The sequence below is a fragment of the Ascaphus truei genome, unplaced genomic scaffold (assembly GCF_040206685.1).
Source record: "Ascaphus truei isolate aAscTru1 unplaced genomic scaffold, aAscTru1.hap1 HAP1_SCAFFOLD_2708, whole genome shotgun sequence".
Classification (NCBI taxonomy): domain Eukaryota; kingdom Metazoa; phylum Chordata; class Amphibia; order Anura; family Ascaphidae; genus Ascaphus; species Ascaphus truei.
Window position 1 is genome coordinate 10328 of NW_027455651.1, and position 22832 is coordinate 33159.

Below are 22832 nucleotides of genomic sequence, written 5' to 3' on the forward strand. Positions count from 1 at the left end.
GGTCCTCCTCTCTGGGTCCTATCCAATGGGTCCTCCTCTGTGGGTCCTATCCAATGGGTCCTCCTCTCTGGGTCCTATCCAATGGGTCCTCCTCTCTGGGTCCTATCCAATGGGTCCTCCTCTCTGGGTCCTATCCAATGGGTCCTCCTCTCTGGTCCTATCCAATGGGTCCTCCTCTCTGGGTCCTATCCAATGGGTCCTCCTCTCTGGGTCCTATCCAATGGGTCCTCCTCTCTGGGTCCTATCCAATGGGTCCTCCTCTCTGGGTCCTATCCAATGGGTCGTCCTCTCTGGGTCCTATCCAATGGGTCCTCCTCTCTGGGTCCTAACCAATGGGTCCTCCTCTCTGGGTCCTAACCAATGGGTCCTCCTCTCTGGGTCCTAACCAATGGGTCCTCCTCTGTGGGTCCTATCCAATGGGTCCTCCTCTCTGGGTCCTATCCAATGGGTCCTCCTCTCTGGGTCCTATCCAATGGGTCCTCCTCTCTGGGTCCTATCCAATGGGTCCTCCTCTCTGAGTCCTATCCAATGGGTCCTCCTCTCTGGGTCCTATCCAATGGGTCCTCCTCTCTGGGTCCTATCCAATGGGTCCTCCTCTCTGGGTCCTATCCAATGGGTCCTCCTCTCTGGGTCCTATCCAATGGGTCCTCCTCTCTGGGTCTTATCCAATGGGTCCTCCTCTCTGGGTCCTATCCAATGGGTCCTCCTCTCTGGGTCCTATCCAATGGGTCCTCCTCTGTGGGTCCTATCCAATGGGTCCTCCTCTCTGGGTCCTATCCAATGGGTCCTCCTCTCTGGGTCCTAACCAATGGGTCCTCCTCTCTGGGTCCTAACCAATGGGTCCTCCTCTGTGGGTCCTAACCAATGGGTCCTCCTTTGTGGGTCCTAACCAATGGGTCCTCCTCTGGTACTATCTGATGAAGGACCCTGGGAGTTTCGAAATCTTGTAACATATCAACTACTTGTTGGTCCAACAAAAGGTATCATCCCACCTACTCCCTGTCCCTCCTCTGTTATTGTCTACGTTGTGTGTATATAAAAGGTTATCTTGACATCCCACCTTGTACAATCATTACCTTGTGTTGATACCGGTTATCGAAAGCATGCTTGATTAATAGCTGCTTTAAAGTCGAGATGGCAATGAATCGGATGTCAACATTTTCTTGTATAGCCTGTGTAACTTCTCTCAACAGGAGGCCGACCAGAAAGTGATGCGTGCAATAGTCGTCGGACAAACTGCATTCCAGATTCACATCTGTATGCCAAAAGAAAACAGAAAATCAATGCATTTGCCAGCCTCCAGAACTGCCGTGATTTGTATACTGCCTATAAACAGTGTGAGTATCTGTGCAGCTATTCTATCAATTAGAATTTGATTCAGATTATAATACAGAGGTGGGCAAGTACACTCCTCAAGGACCAGCAACAGGTTGGGTTTTCAAGATATCCTTGCTTCAGCACCAGTGGCTCATTCAGTGGCCGTCTTCGACTGAGCCACCTGTGCTGAAGCTGGGATATCCAGAATACCTGACCTTTTGGTGGCCCTTGAGGACTGGAGTTGCCCACCCCTGGTGTAATATAAAATGACGTATTTTTGACACAGGTCATCTAACGATGGTATCATGTCAATCTGTAGTACTGCTGATTTCTCTGGCGCCTGGGTGAGGGGAGGTGGAATTGTTCCAATTTTAAAATCATAATATGAATAATTAACCCGCAGAACACAAACTGCCATTGTTACGTTTCCCGAAATAAATATTAGCTACTTGGCCATCACAAAAAGCGCTTTCAGGCTGTGCGCCAAAGAATAAAATGTTCTGTGAATTTACATTTGACCACTGCGTGGTTCTGAAGGCAATTTCTTCTGTGATATGCCCAGCTAGGTCCTAGTCACCTACTATATATAAAAGTAGGCATGGGTTAACCACTTCTGCTTTCAATGAGCAATCAATGCAATATCCTACGTGTTTTAAAAAAAAAAAAAAAATATGTTCAGTTGTATTGGATAATTACATATTACTTTTTTTTTTTTTTAATTCTATGCAGATTTTAGCCTACTTTCCCTTCAGTGCAAGATCATTGCAACACTTTCATGTTTGTGATAATTTGATGCCAATGTTCCCAGCAGTTTGAGCTGCAAACTGTAACAATAGATAATGTTACCTTAGTAATATAAGAATACATTGTAGCTGCTGATTTACACTGACTGAAGGATTGATTGTTACTGAAAGGCAGCCATTAAGTGAACCCTGGGAAGCAGGATTTTGATCAATCACGGTAGAACTAATTGATCAGCATCTTAGGTAATGTGTTTTTTTTTTTGTTTTTTTATTGCGGCTTGGATTGCCTCTTTTATGCAACATAACTACTAAGAATCTCACCCAGTTATATTCATGTAGAGGTGGCACTTCTGAATTAGAAATAGTCTTTTAGACTTGTCTTGAAGGCCTGTCACAGTGCAATTGCAGGTTTAAGAAGGAATTCCAGACACTCCCGTGGAACCTCTATTGTTTGATTCAAAAAATTGAATCTTAATATTCACGGCTACTGCCAAATCTCTGATGACATGGAAAGGTGGAGACCCGTTCAAGAGCCAGCCATGAAATGTAATTAGCCAACCCTTCTGCTGCTTCCAGCCACTGATTGTGAAATAAGATGTCACAGAGGCTCCAAAGTTTTACAGTGTTTACAAAGTTATAAAGTCTGTACTGCAGCAACTTTACTTTCACACACTTCTCTCTCTCAAAGATCTTCGCTCCTTTGCCACTACCTGTAACTCAGGTCTGAAGGTGGGAAGCAGAGGGTCTTCAGGTGCTCAACCGCGTTGATTTCAGGAATCCCCCGCTCCCCGAGATATTTACCTCCGTGGGTGATGTCGGTAGCAGCTCCGCAAGTTTAAATGTTCCGGTCACGCAGGCCAATAGGAAGCTGCAAGGGATGAAATCATGGCTTCCTATTGGACCACGTGACGCGGGACATTTAAGCCGACATTTCGATAGCCCCCACACAGCAAAGCCAGAGCTGCTACCGGCACTCCCTACGGAGGTATCTCAAGAAGCCAGGGCTCCCCCAAAATGGACATTAACACAGTTCAGGAGACCACCTGCTTCACTCCCATAACCATAAAAATGGAATGCAGGATTACTGCTTTAATCTCTCGTTCTTCCCCTACTCCCCCTGTACAGTACACTCACATCAGGCTGGTATTCCCTTCTCTCACCACCTCTTACGCACACTCTACCCACTGCACTCACATTTACTCCTCTGGCTCATGGCGATGAGACGATAAACTCTTTGAACGTTACTTTTGTGAGGGATTTATCCCACCGGTATTATTATATATCCTGTATTATTGTATTTTAATGTTGTATAAATTGTAAAAAATAAATAAAAAAATACAACTATACATACAAATGCGCACTCGTAAGTACAATGCAAGATTCATTTTTGTTAGTTTCTTTTTGGAGGAATACCTGTCAGGATTGATTATTAGAAAAAGCAAGGAGTATTAAAATGCTTGCGGAAGGGAAATGAAACCTTTGAAGTACTGTAGCATAAGCCATGTTTTCATAACTAGAACCACATTGAATGAAGATCTTTTTTCAAGATCACACAGCTTGTAAGTGGCCTAGGGGGAAAAAACGGAACATATTGGCTTGTATATTTAATAGGTGCAATCCCAGGGTCAGGTATTGAATTTCTGTGTGTTTGTCAATCAACTGTCCTCTTTCCCCTTATCCCCATCCTGTCCTCATCAGAGAGTCAATAAGGATAAGGGAAAGTGGGGAGGGGGGAGGGGGGACTCTGGCTGCACAAGCACTTCTGATCACACAGTGACATCACACAGTGACATCACACAGAAGGGAGCAGCCAAAGCTAAGTACTCTGATCCCAAATCTCACTTTAATAAATAAAAATACTTATAGATGTCCGATTTGGCTAAAAAGGTATCAATTTCCCAGGTGAGACCCCTTAAACATGGCACTGGAATTAGTGGGTCCTAGGAGGGATTAAACCCTTTAAAAAAACTAAAACTTGACCCTTAAAACATGCCATCTCCCAGAATTCCCCCAAAGGTCTTCAAACAGCAAAACTTTAGATGCCCATGACTGTCACTAGTGGAAGGGCTGTTTCCCGTCTCTGTTCTGCTGGATAGAAAATGATCTATGATTTTTCTCTTCTTATAGCAGTTAATGCTCACTGCCAGTCTGCCTCCCTCGGAGAAGCCCGGCTGGTGCACTCTGGGGGAAAGGATGCAACAGGAGCAAAAAGAGTGACGTCTGCAGGCATCTGGTCTCTAAGGTCATGGGAATAAATGCAGGGACTTAAAATCAGCAGTGAAAATGCCACTGGTGACAAGTTAATGATGTTAGTAAAAGGAGAAGCTATTTTTGGCCTGTGGGCAGCATTGTTAATAACATTAGTGGGAGGCAAGAGGGGCCACGAATGCTTATGGCAGCTTTGATTTTTTTTCCGATAGGTAAATCAAGTGTCCCGAACCAACCTACCTACGGAAGTGAACCGTTCCACCGCATATGAAAACAAATCTAATGGTTGTGTAAAAAGAAAAGGTACACATATAAAAATGCTGATCGAGACAGTCGACATTTAGTGCTCAAATATAGCATAGCCCTGGGGCTCTTAACTCTGGTCCTCAAGACCCCCCAAAACCCCCAACAGGTCAGGTTTTCAGGATATCCCTGCTTCAGCATATGTGGCTCAATCAGTGGCTCAGGCTGAGCCACTGATTGAGCCACCTGTGCCGAAGCAGGGATATAATGAAAACCTGACCTGTTGGTGGCCCTTGAGAACCCCTGGCATAACCTATTCATCCGGATCTACAAGGTGACCATCTTCACACCGAATGGGTAACCCATCTGTTGCCAGAGGGGTCAGCAACACATTGCACCAAAGGGGTTAGGATACCATTCTTATAACGGAGCAAAAAAACTCAGCTGTGATCAGTCGCCACCTTTCAAATTAATGAGATCAGATCAATACGAGATGGCAGCATTTTTGGAGCACTTTGATGATTAACATGTATAAGATCGTAACAAAACAAAGGAATTAATGATATTACAGAAAACCTCCCACCCCTCCCCCCCAGTAGAACTCTAGGGGTTAGATCCTCAGGAGGTTGTTAATTTTCCCCTAACAATGTGACGTTCGAGAAATTGAGAATGGGCGTTATTTTCCTTATTATTAACGGATATCCTCAAAACTAATTAGATGCAAAAATAACGCCGTTCGTCAAAGCAGCAGTGCTATTAATTGTGATGTACAGTACATGTCTCAGGGACGCTTTCTCTAATACACTGCGCATGCGCATTGGTCAAACCTTAAGGTGTACTATTACGGCAGTGCTTTTAATGGAGATTTTTACGGGAGTTACCAAAAGATAATGCAAATCTTGTAACAACATTACAAATGTATGGTTTTTACACTTAATTATATGGTGTATAATGTAATAATTACTGTATAACCTATGGGTGGGAAATAATGTACATCCACACCTCAACAATATTCATTAATATTTCGTTTGTATTCATGTACAATTAAAATAAATGATGGAAGGACAAATTAAATATGAATTGATATTGTTGAGGAATGATGTATGGATATACATTATTGTACACCCATACTTTAAACAGTCATTATTACATTATATACCATGATATTAGTTCACACAAACATATCACTATAATCACTAAAAAACATGTGATGTGTTTCAGACATTTATATGATCCATAATATATATATCTTTGTGTGGCACGTGTAACTTTTTGTAATGAAAGGGTTAAGCCCTTTTAGGCTTTGCTTTTAGGCTATTCCAAGAACTAACTCAAAGATACTCAGGGTCTGGGTGTTAACGCCAGCTGTTGGAAGGTGCTAAATATTGAAACGTTATTCCCGTGCGCTTACATTAACGGCGGTCTGAGGAGCTCATCCCTGCTGATCGCGGCTGCGTGTGCTATGGCGTGAGCGGCGCGTACCAGATCCGGCCTTCTCTGAGGCCGAATCCAGTAGGTACCTGCGCGCGCCTGCTGAAAGCGCGATGCACGACCGCATTTTGAAAAGACGTGGATTTTGTCTTTTCATGCGGTGACGGCGTCACGTGGTTTCCTGTAAACCAATGATAGTGCAGATAGGTTAGACCGGGGGTGCACAAACTGGGGGGGCGCTAGTTTTTCTGTGGGGTAGTGCGGCAGTTATAGAGGTCCTGCGCTCTCCCTCCAAGGCATTTAAATGAAATCTGGGGGACCGCGCAAGGCCTCTATAACACACTTACCTTCCCTTCCAGCGATGCGTCGTCATGGTAACCCGGCATAAAATGACACCTGTGGTAGGTCACGTGACGTCACGTTACCATGGCAACGCGACGTCACATGACCCCTATTGTCATTTGATGCCGGGGGCCGAGCAGAGGGGGGGGCACGAGGTGGCGAGGAGAGCAGGCAGGGTGCGCACGGGGAAATGTTTGTGCACCCCTCGGTTAGACCAATGAGAGGGAAGTATTTCAAACCAATGAGAGCGAAGTCTGATGATACGTGACATCATGGCCGCCAGCCGCCTCCCCCCACCCCCCGACACGCATACCATCGTGACCCCTAGACCACTGATTACATCCGAAAGTGGTGCACGCGCCATCAGTCACTCCGACGCACGCACTGACTGGGGCCACAGCCTAAGATAAACTGCTCGTTTTCATATGATTTGCATACGAGTAAGCCTAAAGTCCGTTAAAATGTATCGATCCCTTATTTTTAAGGAAAATGCCAGGACATCGTTACACTAAGCACCTTTGGGGACACGCGTTACGGATAGTGATACGTTAAATTGAGATAACGTAACAATAACAAATTAATGATCTTCTGAGGATCTTCCCCTAGGAGACTTATTCTAAGTCTGCTGAAGCAGGTGATCAGGCTGTTTTCAGACAAATTTCCATATTGAAGTCAAAGTGAAATTTCGGACCCAATGGCCTCTTCGACAGATATAGAATAAGTCCCTAAAAGTTTGTTATGATAATATAGGCATTATTCATAAAACAAATGCTGTGTAGAATGATACAGATTGTGTTTGATGTGCGTGCAATTGTTCATTTATTGAGTGAACAGTTATTTTCTTCCTAAACGTCTAGTGATACATCATGCAAGTGGACATTCCGCAGCATGTATTCAAAGCATCTTCACTGGAAAGACACAACGATCTCAAGTTACCTTGAACTCTCTGCAGCTTGGGTTTTGCAAATGTCATTGGTAGGTTCAGAGGAATGAAGTGCTCGTGATTGCAAATAGTTTGTAAAAACTCAAATTTGTATTCAGTCAGTATCTGTGCAGAGAGAGAACACATTACATCAGTCCAGTGTGTGGTTCATGTTACATACAGTAGTTACATAGTAGATGAGGTTGAAAAAAGAGATATGTCCATCAAGTTCAACATATGCTAAAATGTAGACGACAAAGACTTATCTTATATTTGTATTTACAGCATATTGATCCAGAGGAAGGCAAACAAAAAACCCCAGTGACATATCATCCAATGCTGTCTCATAAGGGGAAAAATAAATTCCGTCCTGACTCCAATAATGGCAATCAGATGAATCCCTGGATCAACATCCTTCCCATGTATACTTATTTGGTATATCCCTGTATACCTTTCCTTTCTAAAAGATGTCCAAACTTTATTGAAGCTTTCTATTGTATCTGCCATCACAGTCTCCATGGGTAATGAATCCCACATTGTAACTGCCCTTACTGTAAAGAACCCTTTCCTTTGTTGCTGGTGAAATCTCCTTTCCTCCAACCTTAAGAGGTGACCCTGTGTCCTTTGTACTGCACTTGGGATGAATAGTTATTTTGAAAGTTCCTTGTATTGTTCTCACACTTCTTCAACTGTAGATTAATCTTTCATAACATCAGTAAAAGACAAAGATATATGAATTCTAATCTAACTGGAATAAATCATAATGACCCCGATTTACTTAACAGTGCTAAGACTACAACCTCACTGTCCCCAAGACTTTGCACCGTTTAGTAAATGTCATCCTAATTATACAAAATATTTTATACCTACATCATCATAAGTTTGGTGTACATTAAACAAACAGCTCCTACACCCCGTTTTACCAAAGCTTTAATTTTTCTTTAATGTGGTCTACACTGATTCTGATATCCACTTGAAAATCTTTAGGGTTATAACCACTGTCGAAATGGCAGCTGTGTTCTCGTTAATTACAAAACGTGCGGCCACTACTACGCATGTGAAGATCATTACAATGCATTGGTGCAGTAGGGTTTGTAAACTCGTGTGAGTAAGGCCTCGGAAAAAGTAGGCACGTGCGCGCGACGGAGCGAAAAATCAGCCGCGCTTCATCGCGCACTCGGGCATGCGCTCTATCGCCTGCCTCATTGAGGTGCAGCCTTTTGTTCGTGCCGAGTACAGTATGGGCATGACCTAAGCCCTATACACACTGATGTAGCAAGACTTACAGTACTGTCCTCTGTGCCAATGCTGCCCGGTCACAGCACCAGAGGACTAACCCTGCAGGGAGTCCCATTCAGAAGCATGGATCGTCCGCAGCCCCACTGCACCAGACACTGTCCCCAGCACCGCAGACTGTCCGCAGTGCCCGGGACAGTAACTTACTACATCTGTAGGCAGAGAAGGATGGGTCGCAGTTCTGGTCCTTTCTTCCATGTAGTAACAACCGAGGGAGAGGGAGTAAGGGGTATGATGCCTTTTGTTGGACCAACACGTGGTTGCTATGCTACAAGCTTTCGCACCTTTCGGGATCAGGGTTACCCGATGAAAGACGCTGAGAGGTTCGAAAGCTTGTAACATATTAACTACTTCTTGGTCCAATAAAAGGTAAAGTATCATACCCCTGCTCCCCCTCCCTCCTTTGTAATTACCACATCTGTATAATATAAATGAGGCCTGCATCGTGACTTTGTTATATTTTTTATTATTACAAATAACAACTGGATTAAAAAATAAAAGCAGAAATCTGTTTTTTTTTTTTTTTTGTAAAGAGCAGTTTGAGTTTCTTTGTTGTTCTCCACAATGTGTTTTGTTTAACCCCAGTATTACCCTTAAAAAGTACCTGGGAGGTTACACTGTGTATTACCTACATCCTGTTGTTCTAACAATGTAAAGTAGACTAAGGGTAGAGATTGTTTTTAATTCAACCCTTACCCAGACATTGTGCAAATATTTGCATTCAATTACTATAAAATGGAACAAATATTTAAATATGGTTACAGATTAACTAGATTTCATGTGAAATTGTTTAGTATTAAAGTGGCAACACATTTTTATTTTATCTGTGAAAAGCTTTCCTTTTGTAGCAGATTTGTCAATGTCTTTTCCCTTTATTGGTTACTAATGTAACATTTGCCTTTGTGTTACCTTGGGATCTTTGGGACTAAATCCAGACATGTAGTCATTGATGAGGTTAAAAACGAACCCTCTGTCCATGAAGGTTAGACATCTCTGAAAAACATAAGCAACAAAGTGACAGCAGTTTTGTTAGAAATCCGTTTATTATATTAAAATCTATGAATGAGAACTTTTATCAAGACAATTGAATGATAATATGTTTAAGGTTTAGAATTCATATGTAACTAAAAGAGATGAATTGCAGTTAAGGTTTAATGCATAACAGATGTTGGAAGTTGGTTTAGATATTGTATTTCAGGCCTAGTCTGAAATCCTAAAGTGTGTAAAATTCTATGTTACAGGAAAAGCATGAGGAGAAAGGGGGTTAGAGATCAATAAATACAGTTGTATCTTGATCAGCTCTCTCTCTCTCTTCCCAAGACCTCTCTCTCTTTGATCTATCATTACCATCTGAGAGGAAGAGCATATGATCCTAATTGATTGAACTTCCATCTGTAAGTAACACTAAGAATAAACTACAACTGTCTGCTGAACAACAATCTTCTGAAGTGCTGGAATCTTTATGAACAAGGAATAAGGTGAAATTATTCTAACAAGTGTCAAAGACAGGACAACATGTATCGCCAACAGTGTTTCTCAACTAGGTTGCCGGGGGAACAATGGTGTGCCGTGACCCTCTGCCAAGGGTGCCGCGAACACAGGCGACCAACTCAACTGGCTGTGAAATGGGCAAATGCGCTGCTTGGAGATGTAGAGGCTGGAATCGTCCTCTCCTCTCTCAGCCCGGCACAGTAGAGAGAGAGGCGCCTCTCCATCTCCACACAATGCAGGGCGCGTCTGCTGAGCAGCTGACATGTTTGAGGTGGGTGGGAAGGTTGGTGAGGAAAGAGGGAAGGGCTTTGTGTGGGGAGGAGAGTGTGGTGGTTTTGTGTTGGGAGGATGAGGAAGGCTAGTGCGTTTTGTGGGGTGGGGGATGGTGTGTGGTGTAAGTAAGAGGAGAGTGAATGGAGTGTTTATGATTAAGAAAGAGGGTAAGTGTAACAGGGCATTTCCCATGTCTAAAAGTCTGTCATTTGCAGAGGAGTCCAGCAGGGAGATGGTTAATTTCAGAATTAATTGACCAGTCTCCACCTGGCTCATCAAGCAGGCCCTAAAAGCCTGCAGCACAGACTGCCTGGGATCGCTGGCACAGAAAAGTCTCGGCTGACAGAGAGATCCCAGGGGAAAAAGAGACTCTGTCCCGGGCAGCATTGGTCCCTAGAACACACCAGAAGGAACCCACACAGACACCCCCACAGACACTGGACTGTCATGGAGAGCACCCTGACTACAAGTATCTCTCTTTGGGACTGTGTCAAAGGTTGGTAAGAGGCCTTGCCTTCCAGCCCTCAGATAGGGACTGCTGAAGGTTATTCAGTCACCTGCATGGGGTTAGGCCCATGGAGTTAGGTTAGGTGTGTTAGGGGGTTAAGTATGGGCCTGGGGGGCGCATGAGGTAGGCTGAGGGGGCGAGACTGGTGAGCTAATTCCTGCGGGGGGTGCTGGGTTGGTGGGCGCGGGGGGAGCTGGGTTGGCGGGTGAGGGCTCGAACAGCGCTTCCCCTCTGTCCCCCGTTGGGAGCAGGGGGGTGCGGGCCCACAGGCAGCAGGCCGGACACCCTGCTTTCCCTGCGCATGCACACAGAGACCTCTGTTCTGCGCATGCGCACGGGGATCGCCGGCATTTTTTTTCCTGACACTTTTTTTTAATGTAACGGGCACAGCCTTTGCCCCCTGAGTCACTGGGCCTGGGATGCCAACCCCATCAGACCCACCCTGTTGGTGGCCCTGTATACAAGACATACAGTAGCATGCACAGTTAGAGATAATAAATATTTTAGGCGTATGTAACAGTTACAGACCAGATTAAAATGTGAGAAAGCTTTAGTTTTGAAAGAACCTAAACTGGTGGTAGATGTGAGAGTTTTGGGGTGAACGGTAAGAAAAGGAGGAGCGGCCGGATACTTTGCTAAACCTTGGGACCATGAACAGTCTTTTGGAGTCAGATCTTAGATGATAAGTTCTGCATGTGGTAGGGGTGAGGAGCTTGTTCAGATAGATGGGTAGCTTGCCCAGGAAGTATTTGAAAGCAAGACAGGAAAAATTTACTTTGCACCTAGACTCAAGTGATGACCAATCTAGTTCTTTGAGCATTTCGCAGTGATGTGTGTAGTAGTTGCATTGGAGAACAAAATGGCATATTGAATTATAGAGGGTGGCAAGTTTGCTAAGGTGGGTTTGGGGTGCCAAGCTGTATACTATGTCCCCATAGTCGATAATTGTCTTTAGCATCTGCTGTGCAATACGCTTTCTGACCAGCAGACTTGGGGAGGATTTGTTCCTGTAAAGTTCACCTAGTTTGGAATAGGTTTTGGATGTCAGGGTATCAATGTGCAACCCGAATGTTAAATGGGAGTCAAACCATATGCCCAAGTATTTAAAACTAGTAACAGGAGTTAGGGTGATGTTAGCGTTGGTTCTTACCTGGAGCTCAGTATACACACACACACACACACACACACACACACACACACACACACACACACACACACACACACACACACACACACACACACACACACACACACACACACACACACACACACAAACACACACACACACACACACACACACACACACACCCTCCACCCCCCCCCCCTAATAGATTTACCAACTGTTGGGAGAATGTTGGCCTTGCTAAACTTTTCTTTGTGCCTTATTACTACGTGACTAGTGTTAAACAGCATTCTCAGCAGGAAACAGAAGTAGACACTTTCTTACCTTGATGAAGTTGGCCAAACTAATGTTCACATTCCTGGACTCCTCCTGAATCTCGCTATATCTTATGGTCACATGTGGAATGATTGAGAGAAGCAGTGAATGTAACACATTTTGGTAAGAGTCGGGAAACCTTTGAGGTCTGGAAACCTGCAATGGATGCACCCATGGTTAGCAGTGGGAACAAAGAGGATTTAAAACAAGATGTACTATATGCTGCTAAGCCTTAGTGATCCATATGACCAATTCATCGTTAAGAAATGTAGACAAACAATTAATATTTAGAATACAACTGTACATGGGGAAAAATGAACAAGAAAATGGGGAAGTAGGAAGGACCAATAAGCATGGACATAATAATGTAATAATGTTTCAACTTTAAACGAGTTGCCTGTTAGCATTGATATTGCTTTGCCAGTACTACTGAATACATTTGGCCGTGATGTTTTAAGGCACAGAATATGTTACTTTGGGACACAGCACCATTCTTAGGGCTCGTTTATAGTGGGCGCGCGGCACGGAGCGCATGGCATTGTGCGCGCCTATCGCTAGAGTGATCCCTGCACTGAGGTCTAAGGCGATGGGGAGGCGTGGCGGACGCGTCACAAGGCTGGTTCGCCCTCCGTGGCTGAACCGCTCACGTGACGCGACAATCGCATGAAAAGACAAAATCATTCGTCTTTTAAAAAATCTGCCGCGCGGTCGCTCTGCGTCGCTTGCGCAGTCGTGGGCACTGTTGGCGGCCTCAAAGAGGTCTGTTGTCGGTGCCGCGCGCCCACTATAATCGCGGCCTTATGCTTGCGTCTGTGTCAAATGTATGAAGTAGTGTCTTAAATCTTATACAGATTGCCAACCATGAAGGTTAATTCAAACTCAGACCCGGCAAAAAAAAAAATGTAAGTGAAACAATTATGCAGAATTTGATGTATTCCATGATATATTTAGGTCTGTCGTGCTAGTCCCCTTGATGTCCTACCATTGACACACCCCGAATCGCAATCTGACAGATACAAAATAAATGTCTTAATATATGGACTGTAAGAGACATGACATGAAGGATACTTTTTCATCAACGTGCCTTGATACATAATCCTATTTACATGGATATTATTTAGTGGAGTTGTGTCTTATCACATTACCTTGATTTTGTTCTCTTCAATTAGGTACAGTGCCATAGCTTTTGCCAAAGCTTCAAAGAAAAACCAAGAGTACTGGAACAAACAAACAAACAAACAAACAAACCGTTATACATACATAATGAAAACAATGACTGTACATTCCAATGCAGCAGACCAGGAGCGGCCAACTCCAGTCCTCAAGAGCCACCAACAAGTCAGGTTTTAAGGATATCCCTGCTTCAGCACAGGTGGCTCAATCAGTGGCTCAGTCAAAGATTGACTTGTTGTTGACCCTTGGGGAAAGGAGTAGGCTACCCCTGTTCTAAGCAGTGCAGAAGAGCCTGGGGACCCTCTGCAGATATGTAGACCCCTGGTTGGGAATGACACAGTTTTATGACATCTGGGGCCATATTTACTAAGTCGTGCTATTCAATAAGAAACGTTATGGCCCATTCCCTTCGTTGGGCTGTAAGTTGTAGCCGGGAGCTGGAAGGTGTCGTATGAAATAACACAAATCACATAGCACACCAGTCTTAATGTAGAAGAATACAAAAAAAAAAAGGTAGTACAGAATCCACATTTTGGTGCAAAATTACACCTTCATCAGGACTGCAATGAATGCGCACCCAGCATCTGCAATTCAAGTTGGTGTGCATCTCCGAAACCGCTCATGGAATAGTACCATGCAGTTTATATGGGACCTACTGATCAGCTTTAGATACATTCAGGGTTCCTACCATCAGCTTATTGTGGCAAAACCTCTCATCAGGCCACATCATGAAGCACAAGTACCACTCATATGTACAGAAGTCATTGTCCTGTCAGTGAGCAGATCCCATCAAATACCAACAAACGGATATTAACTTTACCTTCAGTAACTTGTTAATTGCTAGAAAATCTGCGGACTGCTTCAGCACGGTTGTCATTGTCGTTGCCAGAATGTCATGCATTGTTTTGGTTTGAGGGCTGCTTGGTTTCTCTGTTTTAAAGACGTACTAGGAAAAAGAAATATAAAAAATATATAATACATTTTTTAAGAAATCAATATATTTTTATAGTGCGTTAATTTAATATTTTGGCTATTGCGTGGAATATAGTTTAGCGGTTCTGCACTTTACCATCTGTCATGATAATGTCATGAGATATTATGTATTTTAATCCACCTGGTGCTTCAGGGGTTAAAACAGTACAACTTGGGTTTAAAAATGCCACATACAGATGCAGCGGCCGTTATCCGACCCTTTATCGAGTTGAATCACGCACTACAGTGCGCGGTGGTCCAAGATGGTCCTCTGCAGACTAAATGGCTCATCAGATTAACACAGCAGGGGTCCCAGCTGTGTTAATCCTACCGGGGTCTACTGTAAGTGACGCGCAGAAAGAGAGAGGCTGAGTCACTCTGCCTGCGCGCCTCTAACAGGCGATCACGGAGGTTTTCTTTAAAATTTTAACACTACAGTATGGTAGCAGGGCGTCTTTGGAGCTGAACCGCATTGATTTCAGGTCCGGGTACCCCCTACTTCCCGGGATACAGGCCCTGTCATGGGGTGCCGGTATCCCCGCCATGTTAAAATCCGGTGGGTCACGTGACCGTGGGATTTTAACATTGCTTGAGATAACGGGGCCTGTGTCTCGGAAAGCAGGGAGTTCCCGAGGCTGAAATCAATGCGGTTCAGATCAGGAGACCCCCTGCTCATGCACACTATGAATAAAAATAAAATGTATGCAGCTTCATTACCTTAGCGGCAACCCACTAAGGCAATGAAGGGGTTAAGGCACAATAGCAGGTTTATTGGGGTCAGAGGGGGTGAGTGAAGGGGGCATTTGGTCCTTCACTCACCCCCTCTGCCCCCAATAAACATTACAATATGTACTACCCACCAATACACAACCCACCCACCCCCTGCTCCCCCACATAAAAACATTTTTTATTTTTTCTGCACAGGATTAATACCAGAGGCCGGCGGGGGTCAGTGGGTCCTTGGGTGTTCCCTGTGGGTTTCTGGGGGCCCCATATGGGTCCTCGGGTGGTCCCCATGGGTGTCTGGGCGTCCTCGGGTGGTTCCCGCAGGTGTCTGGTGGCCTCCAGGTGGTCCCCATGGGTGTCCGGGGGCCCCACTGTGGTTCTCGGGTGCTCCCCGCGGGTGTCTGTGGGTTCTTGGGTGCCTGCGGGTTTCTGGGGGCCCCACAGGGCTCCTCGGGTGGTTCCTGCGGGCCTCCAGGTGGTCCCCATGGGTGTCCGGGAGCCCCACGGGGGTCATCGAGTGGTCCCCACGGGTGTCCGGGGGCCTCCAGGTGTTTATTTTTTATTTTTTAGGCAATGTACAGTAATATCTTTTGTATTTGATTCCTGTATTTTTTGCAGGTTGCCCTTTGACTGGCATAGTGACAGACCATGCCCACAGGGCATTGGTATGGTACTGTGCCAATCAATTGGTTTATTGGCTTTCTTTGTGTTATGGCAATACAATGTGGTTTTCATTTGATGCATTGACTGTACTTTATTTATGTTTTTGCAAGTTGTATATTGCCTGGCATGGTGGCAGCTCATGCTCACAGGGCATGGGTGTGCTGCCATACCAATTAATAGTTTTTTTGGCATTTGTAATGGGTTTTTATTTTCTAGGTAATACTGTGTTTTATTTTGGGCCTGTTTTTTTAAACAGCTTTCCCATTTATTGCTATAGTGTTAAATCATGCCCATATTATATGGGCATGCTTTAACACTGTGCCAATTAATGGATAGCAGGGGTGGTGTCCCCAGGAAGAGTTTGTGGGCAGCGGGAGAGGGTGGCTTAACCCCTTAATTACTATAGCGGTAACTAACCGCTAAAGTGATTACGGGGTTAGGGGCCATTAGATTGTATTTTTTATTGTGCTGTTGCGGTTGATGCCCACCGAGGACAAGGACAGTGATGAGGATGAGGACAGCCTTCATCCTGGCAGGGATAAATGCCAGTTTAATTTACTTTATGCTGCTGATTTAGGTTTTATTTTAAATGGGCAAATGCACAGGATTGATACCGCAGGCCAGCGGACACCCTCGGGCACCCACGGGGACCACCCGAGGAACCCCAAAAACCCGCAGGGACCACATGGACATCCGCGGGGGCTCCTGAACACCCACGGGAACCACCCGAGGACCACCAGATACCCAAATATACTGAGCATCCTTTGATTTCTTTAGCAGGTTTTAATACACTTCCCTAGCAGTGCAAGATATGTGCAACACTTTCCTGTTTGTGATAATTTGTTGCCAATATTTCCAGCAGTTTGAGCATTAAACTGTAACAATAGATAATGTTTCCTTAGTAATATTGTATGTCTTTATTTATATAGCGCCATTAATGTACATAGCGCTTCACAGTAGTAATACATGTGGTAATCAAATAAATAACAGATAATATAAATAACAGATCATGGGAATAAGTGCTTTAGACATAAAAGTAACATTAAGGAAGAGGAGTCCCTGCCCCGAGGAGCTTACAGTCTAATTTGTAGGTAGGGAGAACGTACAGAGACAGTAGGAGGGAGTTCTGGTAAGTGTGTCTGCAGGGGGCCAAGCTTTATGTATCATGTGTTCAGAATATCCACAGTGCTATTCATATGCTTCTTTAAGCAAGTGTGTCTTAAGGTGGGTCTTAAAGGTGGATAGAGAGGGTGCTAGTCGGGTACTGAGGGGAAGGGCATTCCAGAGGTGTGGGGCAGTCAGTGAAAAAGGTTTAAGGAGAGAGAGGGCTTTAGATACAAAGGGGGTAGAAAGAAAACATCCTTGAGAAGAACGCAAGAGTCTGGATGGTGCATAGCGAGAAATTAGGGCTGAGAGGTAAGGAGGGGCAGAAGAGTGTAAAGCTTTAAAAGTGAGGAGAAGAATGGAGTGTGAGATGCGGGATTTGATCGGAAGCCAGGAGAGGGATTTCATGAGGGGAGATGCTGAGACAGATCTAGGAAAGAGTCGAGTGATTCTGGCAGCAGCATTTAGGATAGATTGTAGGGGAGACAGGTGAGAGGCAGGAAGGCCGGACAGCAGGAGGTTACAGTAATCAAGACGGGAGAGAATGAGGGCCTGAGTCAGCGTTTTAGGATACAATGTAGCTGCTGAGTTACATTGATTGAAGGATTGGTTGAAACTGAAAGGCAGCCATTTAGTCAACCCCGGGAAACAGTATATTTGCTGGTCGATGACGGGAGAGCGAATGTTAGGTAATTCATTTTCATTAAAAGGTAATAAAAGGCTGCATATATTAAAATATATATATATATTATTTTAAAGTGCCGCTCGGATTGCCTCAGTAAACCATAAAAGTACATGCAGTAACCTGTAAATCAGTACATTACTGTTGCAGAAACAGAGCATTAAGCATATTTTTGCAACATAATTGGACTCCACACGTGTTGCGGTCTGCAGCTGAAAACTGTCAGGTCTTATGACAGCACAGAGATCTTACCAACTGCAATGCAGAATACTGCTGCAGACCAGTAGAAGTAATCCTTCGAGGCCCAATCCTTCTCACAGCTCAGTGCATGGCAGGGCTAACAGCAGAGAGATGCGCAATCATGCATGCACTGGGCTATCAGTCTTAGTTATTGGGGGGACATCTGAAAAAAGTGCAGCATCGCATTTTCTAAGCGAGATACTGTAGGGGTTTTAATTGTGCGTTCTTGCCTTAATGAAGGACCGCAGGTAGTGCTCTAAGCCTTCCTCGTGGCATTTCGAGACAATATGGAGCAGAACCCTGCAAAAATAAAGAAAAAGAACGTTCTTGTAAAGAGTATAGAAAAAAAATAGCACATACACAAATTCCATCAACATTTCAACTGTCTGGTCATTTAGAATGCACTACACTTAACCCCCTATTTGCCAGATGGGTTAGCAAAGCAATGTGGCTACTGGCCACTGTGACAGCAGAAGGGTTGTTATTAGCACAGCCGCGCCAAATGTGTTTCAAGAGAATACAAGAGGAGAATTCTGCGTCGCATTAAAAATCCATTGATAAAGAGAAACCCTGCCGATGTTTCTGTGCACAAACTGGCTCAGTGCGGAGGGCAATTGGCTAGTGGTCAATTCCACAATGCAAAGTTATTTTCATCCATGGATAGGTCAATACATTGTGATTCAACAGTATTTATTGATTATAATAGTGACCTGCTTATCTGCGCACAATGCGAGACATTGCAAGGCTGGCGATGTCCTGATTGTTACAGGACCAACATGTTTACAGATACATTATTATTTTATGATATCTGGATTTATTTGCACTCCTGATTTTCTGTATCTGTATACCCTACCTGGACTGGGATTGAGTCCGTTCTGGAGCAGCACTACTTCCAGTGGCCTCAATTTATTATTTGTCACTAGTATGGTTTATTTGTAAAACGCCAACATATTCCGCAGTGTGGTAGTTGGGTACAGAGTAATGTATAAGTAACCCCCCCCCCCCCCCTAGAGGGTTACTAGCAGGTTAGCATATGATGGGCCCCATCCGGTGTCGCCATGGGGATTCTGACATCATGGAAGAGTATTTAATTGAGGGAGAAGATTCGAGTAGGTTCCTGGAGGACAAGAGTAGAGGAGCCTCGGGGAGAGTAGCTAAGTAATGTTTTTAAAGTAATAGCAAAGACCAGACCCCCTTGTTTATTATGTTGTAGATAGGGATAGTACCCTTTACGTTAGGATCCCCAAAAGAAGGAATGGAGTCCTGAATATTTAAGTAGAAGGAATATGATGCCATAGAGGGTCTCAGGAAAGAGGGCTCCCGGGTCTCGGTGGATCAGCTTTAACCGCCGATCTGAACTAAAATTCCTCATCAGTCTGTATGGATGTGGCAGTTCCCAAACAGGCCAGAGGTATTGGGTAATGTAAGAAAGACCCACCAGGGTTCCCATAGGGGCCTAGAGTAATTAGATGGATACCGATGATGATGATCCCGAAGCAACAAGGGAGGCCAGGTCCCACACCTGCTCAGTGCAACCAAGTCAACGAATGGGGACACGAATAAATGACAGTTGTACTACAAAAGTTCCTGGCGCCCATTTTTATACATCCTTGCTACCTCATCTCCCGGCTGCCTGGATGCAGCACCTGGCTCAAGGTAACTCCATGCGCAGTAGTGAACCTTTGCACAATGATGCAATCTCCCTGGGAAACCGGCAGGGAGGGTTACGTATATTACATAAACAGATTGCATACCAAATAAAGACAAACACGCACAACACAGGTGCAGGTGGTAATGAGGGCCCTGCTTGTGAGAGCTACATGGATACACATGCATATCAGTCATGTCTATGGGTCTCTTTATCTTGAGGTATCTTCAAATGAGGATATTTGTATTTTTCGTTCACAACCAACTTTGAAGAGGCAATCCAATCGGGTGATTTTTTCCCAATTTAAATAAAATAATTTTGAACCAGGGGGGTTTCCTGAGCTGAACCCCATTCATTTCAGCTATGGGGATCCCCTGCTTCCGGAGATACTTCCATATGGGGTGCCGGCAGCCGCTCCACTCGGCTAGCAGGGATCACGTAAAGCTGCCACGCCCTGCGGGCCAATAGGAAGCCGTGACATCATCTGGTGCAGCTTCCTATTGGCCCACGTGACGCAGAAGCTTCGGCGGTAAGTATATCTGAGAGCTTGTGGTCCCCGGAGCTGAAATTAAAGGGGTTTATCTCTGGAGACCCCCTGCTTCAATCCGATGTTAAACAAGAAGTCACAAAAAAAATCACCTGCTTGGATTGCTCTTTTAAATTCACACATAAAATGTTTTACAAATAGTTTTTTAAGAATAAAAAATACTTACATAGTACAATTTAAAGCTACCTCGTCTTCATGGGAAACCTTTGTCAGAATTTGAAAGAGCTGCATGAGGATCACAGGTAGGAACTGGATCATCACCTGGATCTCCATGGCATGCAAACACTGTATGTGTAAAGAAAACGTAACTAGATTTAATGTATGGAACTTGTGGGAGTTAATAAGCAATGATGGTAACATACAGATGTAGCCAAGCCGTCGTACCTTAATAATCAAAAACAAATGCTCTCTACCGTTCTGTGGCTACCGAGATGCTTTTATTTGTGCGAGCTTTCGAGATACACTGATCTCTTCTTTGGGCGATGTTACAATGGATAAAGCAAGAGAGGTTTTACTTTAAAACAGCCTGGAATGTTATCTGTGAAGGAAACCTATCCCTCCCCCGTGTGCAGTATGTGATTTATGACTTTAGGTGTTAAATGGTCCCTGAATATTTTTGATTTTTTTTCGTGGTAAGATTAAGGTTGAAACATGTCTGTGAGTGGGTTGACTGGCTTTGCAGCTAATCCCATGCTTAAAAGTTGTGTGAACAGTAGCACTATTGCTTATATGGATTCCATGTAAATGGATTTCAGGCAAACGGCGACACATTGTGTGCTCATTTGCATGTCATTTCCCAGAATCCCTTGTTGCAGTGGAAGCACTGTATGCTAGGTGATAATGGCGCGAAGCAGGGTTGCAGATTTGTCAATGATATGTGAATGTGCTCACAAGTAATATTATTATATGCTATACGGTGGAGGGATTTTAGTCACCTTTTCAGTGTGTGTGTGTGTGTGTGTGTGTGTGTGTGTGTGTGTGTGTGTGTGTGTGTGTGTGTGTGTGTGTGTGTGTGTGTGTGTGTGTGTGTGTGTGTGTGTGTGTGTGTGTGTGTGTGTGTGTGTGTGTGTGTGTGTGTGTGTGTGTGTGTGTGTGTGTGTGTGTGTGTGTGTGTCTCTACCACTAGATGGCAGGCAGCAACCTCCCAACATCAAATGACCATAAGCATTGCTGGAGTAAAATGTTAAACACAAATACATGTTTATTCTGTAACAAGTCTATATTTGTGTGCTATCCAATATATTTGCAAGGATGAAAGCAGCAGACAAAATGTTTGGACAACAATGTGTCAAAAGTGATGCTTTACCTTCTAAAGTTAAATCAATAAAAATAAAGTTAAAAAAAAAAAAGAAGGATAAAAGGAAAACAAACTGTTCAATAAAAAACTGTTATAAAAAATGGAATTATTTTCAGAAGTATTTGTCAGAACCTTGTTGATTTTTGCAGCATGTGTACCTAATATATAAGAAATTCTGACAGATGCATAAAAAAAAAAAAAACATTAAAAGAAAGAACACACAGCTATCCTTAGGGAAAAATCACATCCGATTTATTTCCAGGAAATCTGACCTCCTATATTGAGTTACCATACAGTACATTTTAAATTAGATGAGTTTGTTTTGGTAATTGTAGCTGTAATTTACTCCCAGCTCCGGTACATATGTCTTACAAGTAAATACGTACTTATATTACCAACGAGTGACGTCACTGCCTTTAGCATGGTTTTAAATATCTCCTTAAGCATTGACTGCATAACCCTATTGTAGGACGAGCCCTGGAATGCACTCAGGATTAAGGGGCCTATGCAGAGAGCAGCGCTAGAATAAATTGGAGAGTTTCAGAAAAAGTAGCTTTAATGGAGAGTTTTATTCTCCATATGCAGAAATGGGCGAAATCCGCTATTTTTAGCATTACTGCATGTGGAGAATTGTAAATGAGGAGATGCGCGCAGCTGAAAGGGAGAAAAAAAAATCACGCATTTTTTTTTCCCCCCTATAGCCGGCGAGCTCCTGCTTCTTGCCAACTTTAGTTGGCGGAGAAAATTGCCGAAAATCGCGCCAAAAACAGCCGCTAGATGGCGAGCGCGCCTTTCTGAATTTGGATATTTTTCAGACTGGCGAGATGTAGGTTCTCGCCAGCCGCGCGGCGAGATTTATAAATAGAAAAAAAAAATGGCGCTTTTTTCATACCTCGCCATTTTCGGCTGTTTTTAGCGCGATTTTTGCCGAAAAATGGAGAGATTGTTAATAGCGCTGCTCTCTGCATGAGGCCCTAAGTGTCTGTGTAAGTTAACTTAAAGTTTCTTTGATACCTTTAAATACTTTACGAGATCTCCAGGAACATCTTTCGATTCAGACTGAATTATTTGGCAGTGGTGGAAGAATTTGTTCAGATGCAAATCCTGCAATAAAATGAGGGGCGAGATGCACTGTGGTTCGCTGTTTCCCCATCACAAAGACAGGACAACAATAACTTTAATCCTTGGAGAGACGTGGGACCAGTGCCACGGCCCCTTCCGGCACTCATGATTGCGTGACCGCTCCCCCGAAGCGGTGGCGTGTTCGCCCCCCCTCCACCTTCCGTTCCAGAACGCGATATTCCCTAGAACAGGGGAGCGCAAACGTTCCCCGCTGAGCACCCTGCCTGCGCTCCTCCCCTGCTCGCGCCCCCCTCCTTACCTTGTCTTTGGTGTTGAACGACGTTGCGGGGGTCACGCTGCCATGGCAACGTCGCAGAAGACCAGGTAAGGGATGTTTCAGAGGCCTCACTCGATCCCCCGGCATTAATTTAATTACCTTGGGGGAAGAGTGCGGGGCCTCGGGAACAGCCGGGCCCCCCTCAGAAAAATCCTGTGCCCCCTCAATT

General features: G+C 44.3%; 1 protein-coding gene and 1 long non-coding RNA gene across 3 annotated transcripts in view; one reads left to right on the top strand and one right to left on the bottom strand.

Annotated features, from left to right (window-relative positions):
* Positions 1 to 22436, bottom strand: part of LOC142481477 (dedicator of cytokinesis protein 11-like) — a 32172-nt gene extending 9736 nt beyond the window's left edge. Inside the window, exons 1-10 of one of the 2 annotated variants that reach the window (XM_075582883.1) lie at positions 22279 to 22436; positions 20134 to 20252; positions 18003 to 18072; positions 14206 to 14331; positions 13358 to 13429; positions 12222 to 12368; positions 9412 to 9495; positions 7221 to 7332; positions 4509 to 4547; positions 1077 to 1255 (exon numbers count right to left, since the gene is read on the bottom strand). In XM_075582883.1, coding sequence (XP_075438998.1) covers positions 1077 to 1255; positions 4509 to 4547; positions 7221 to 7332; positions 9412 to 9495; positions 12222 to 12368; positions 13358 to 13429; positions 14206 to 14331; positions 18003 to 18072; positions 20134 to 20240 — 936 coding nt within the window. In that variant the 5' untranslated portion in view covers positions 20241 to 20252; positions 22279 to 22436. The remainder of the gene's footprint in view (positions 1 to 1076; positions 1256 to 4508; positions 4548 to 7220; positions 7333 to 9411; positions 9496 to 12221; positions 12369 to 13357; positions 13430 to 14205; positions 14332 to 18002; positions 18073 to 20133; positions 20253 to 22278) is intronic. The other variant, XM_075582884.1, reaches the window with a different exon arrangement.
* Positions 1195 to 7256, top strand: LOC142481478 (uncharacterized). The gene is made up of 3 exons (XR_012795798.1): positions 1195 to 1337; positions 4481 to 4571; positions 7142 to 7256. It is a non-coding gene; the product is annotated as an uncharacterized LOC142481478 (long non-coding RNA).
* Positions 22437 to 22832: the final 396 nt, after the last annotated feature.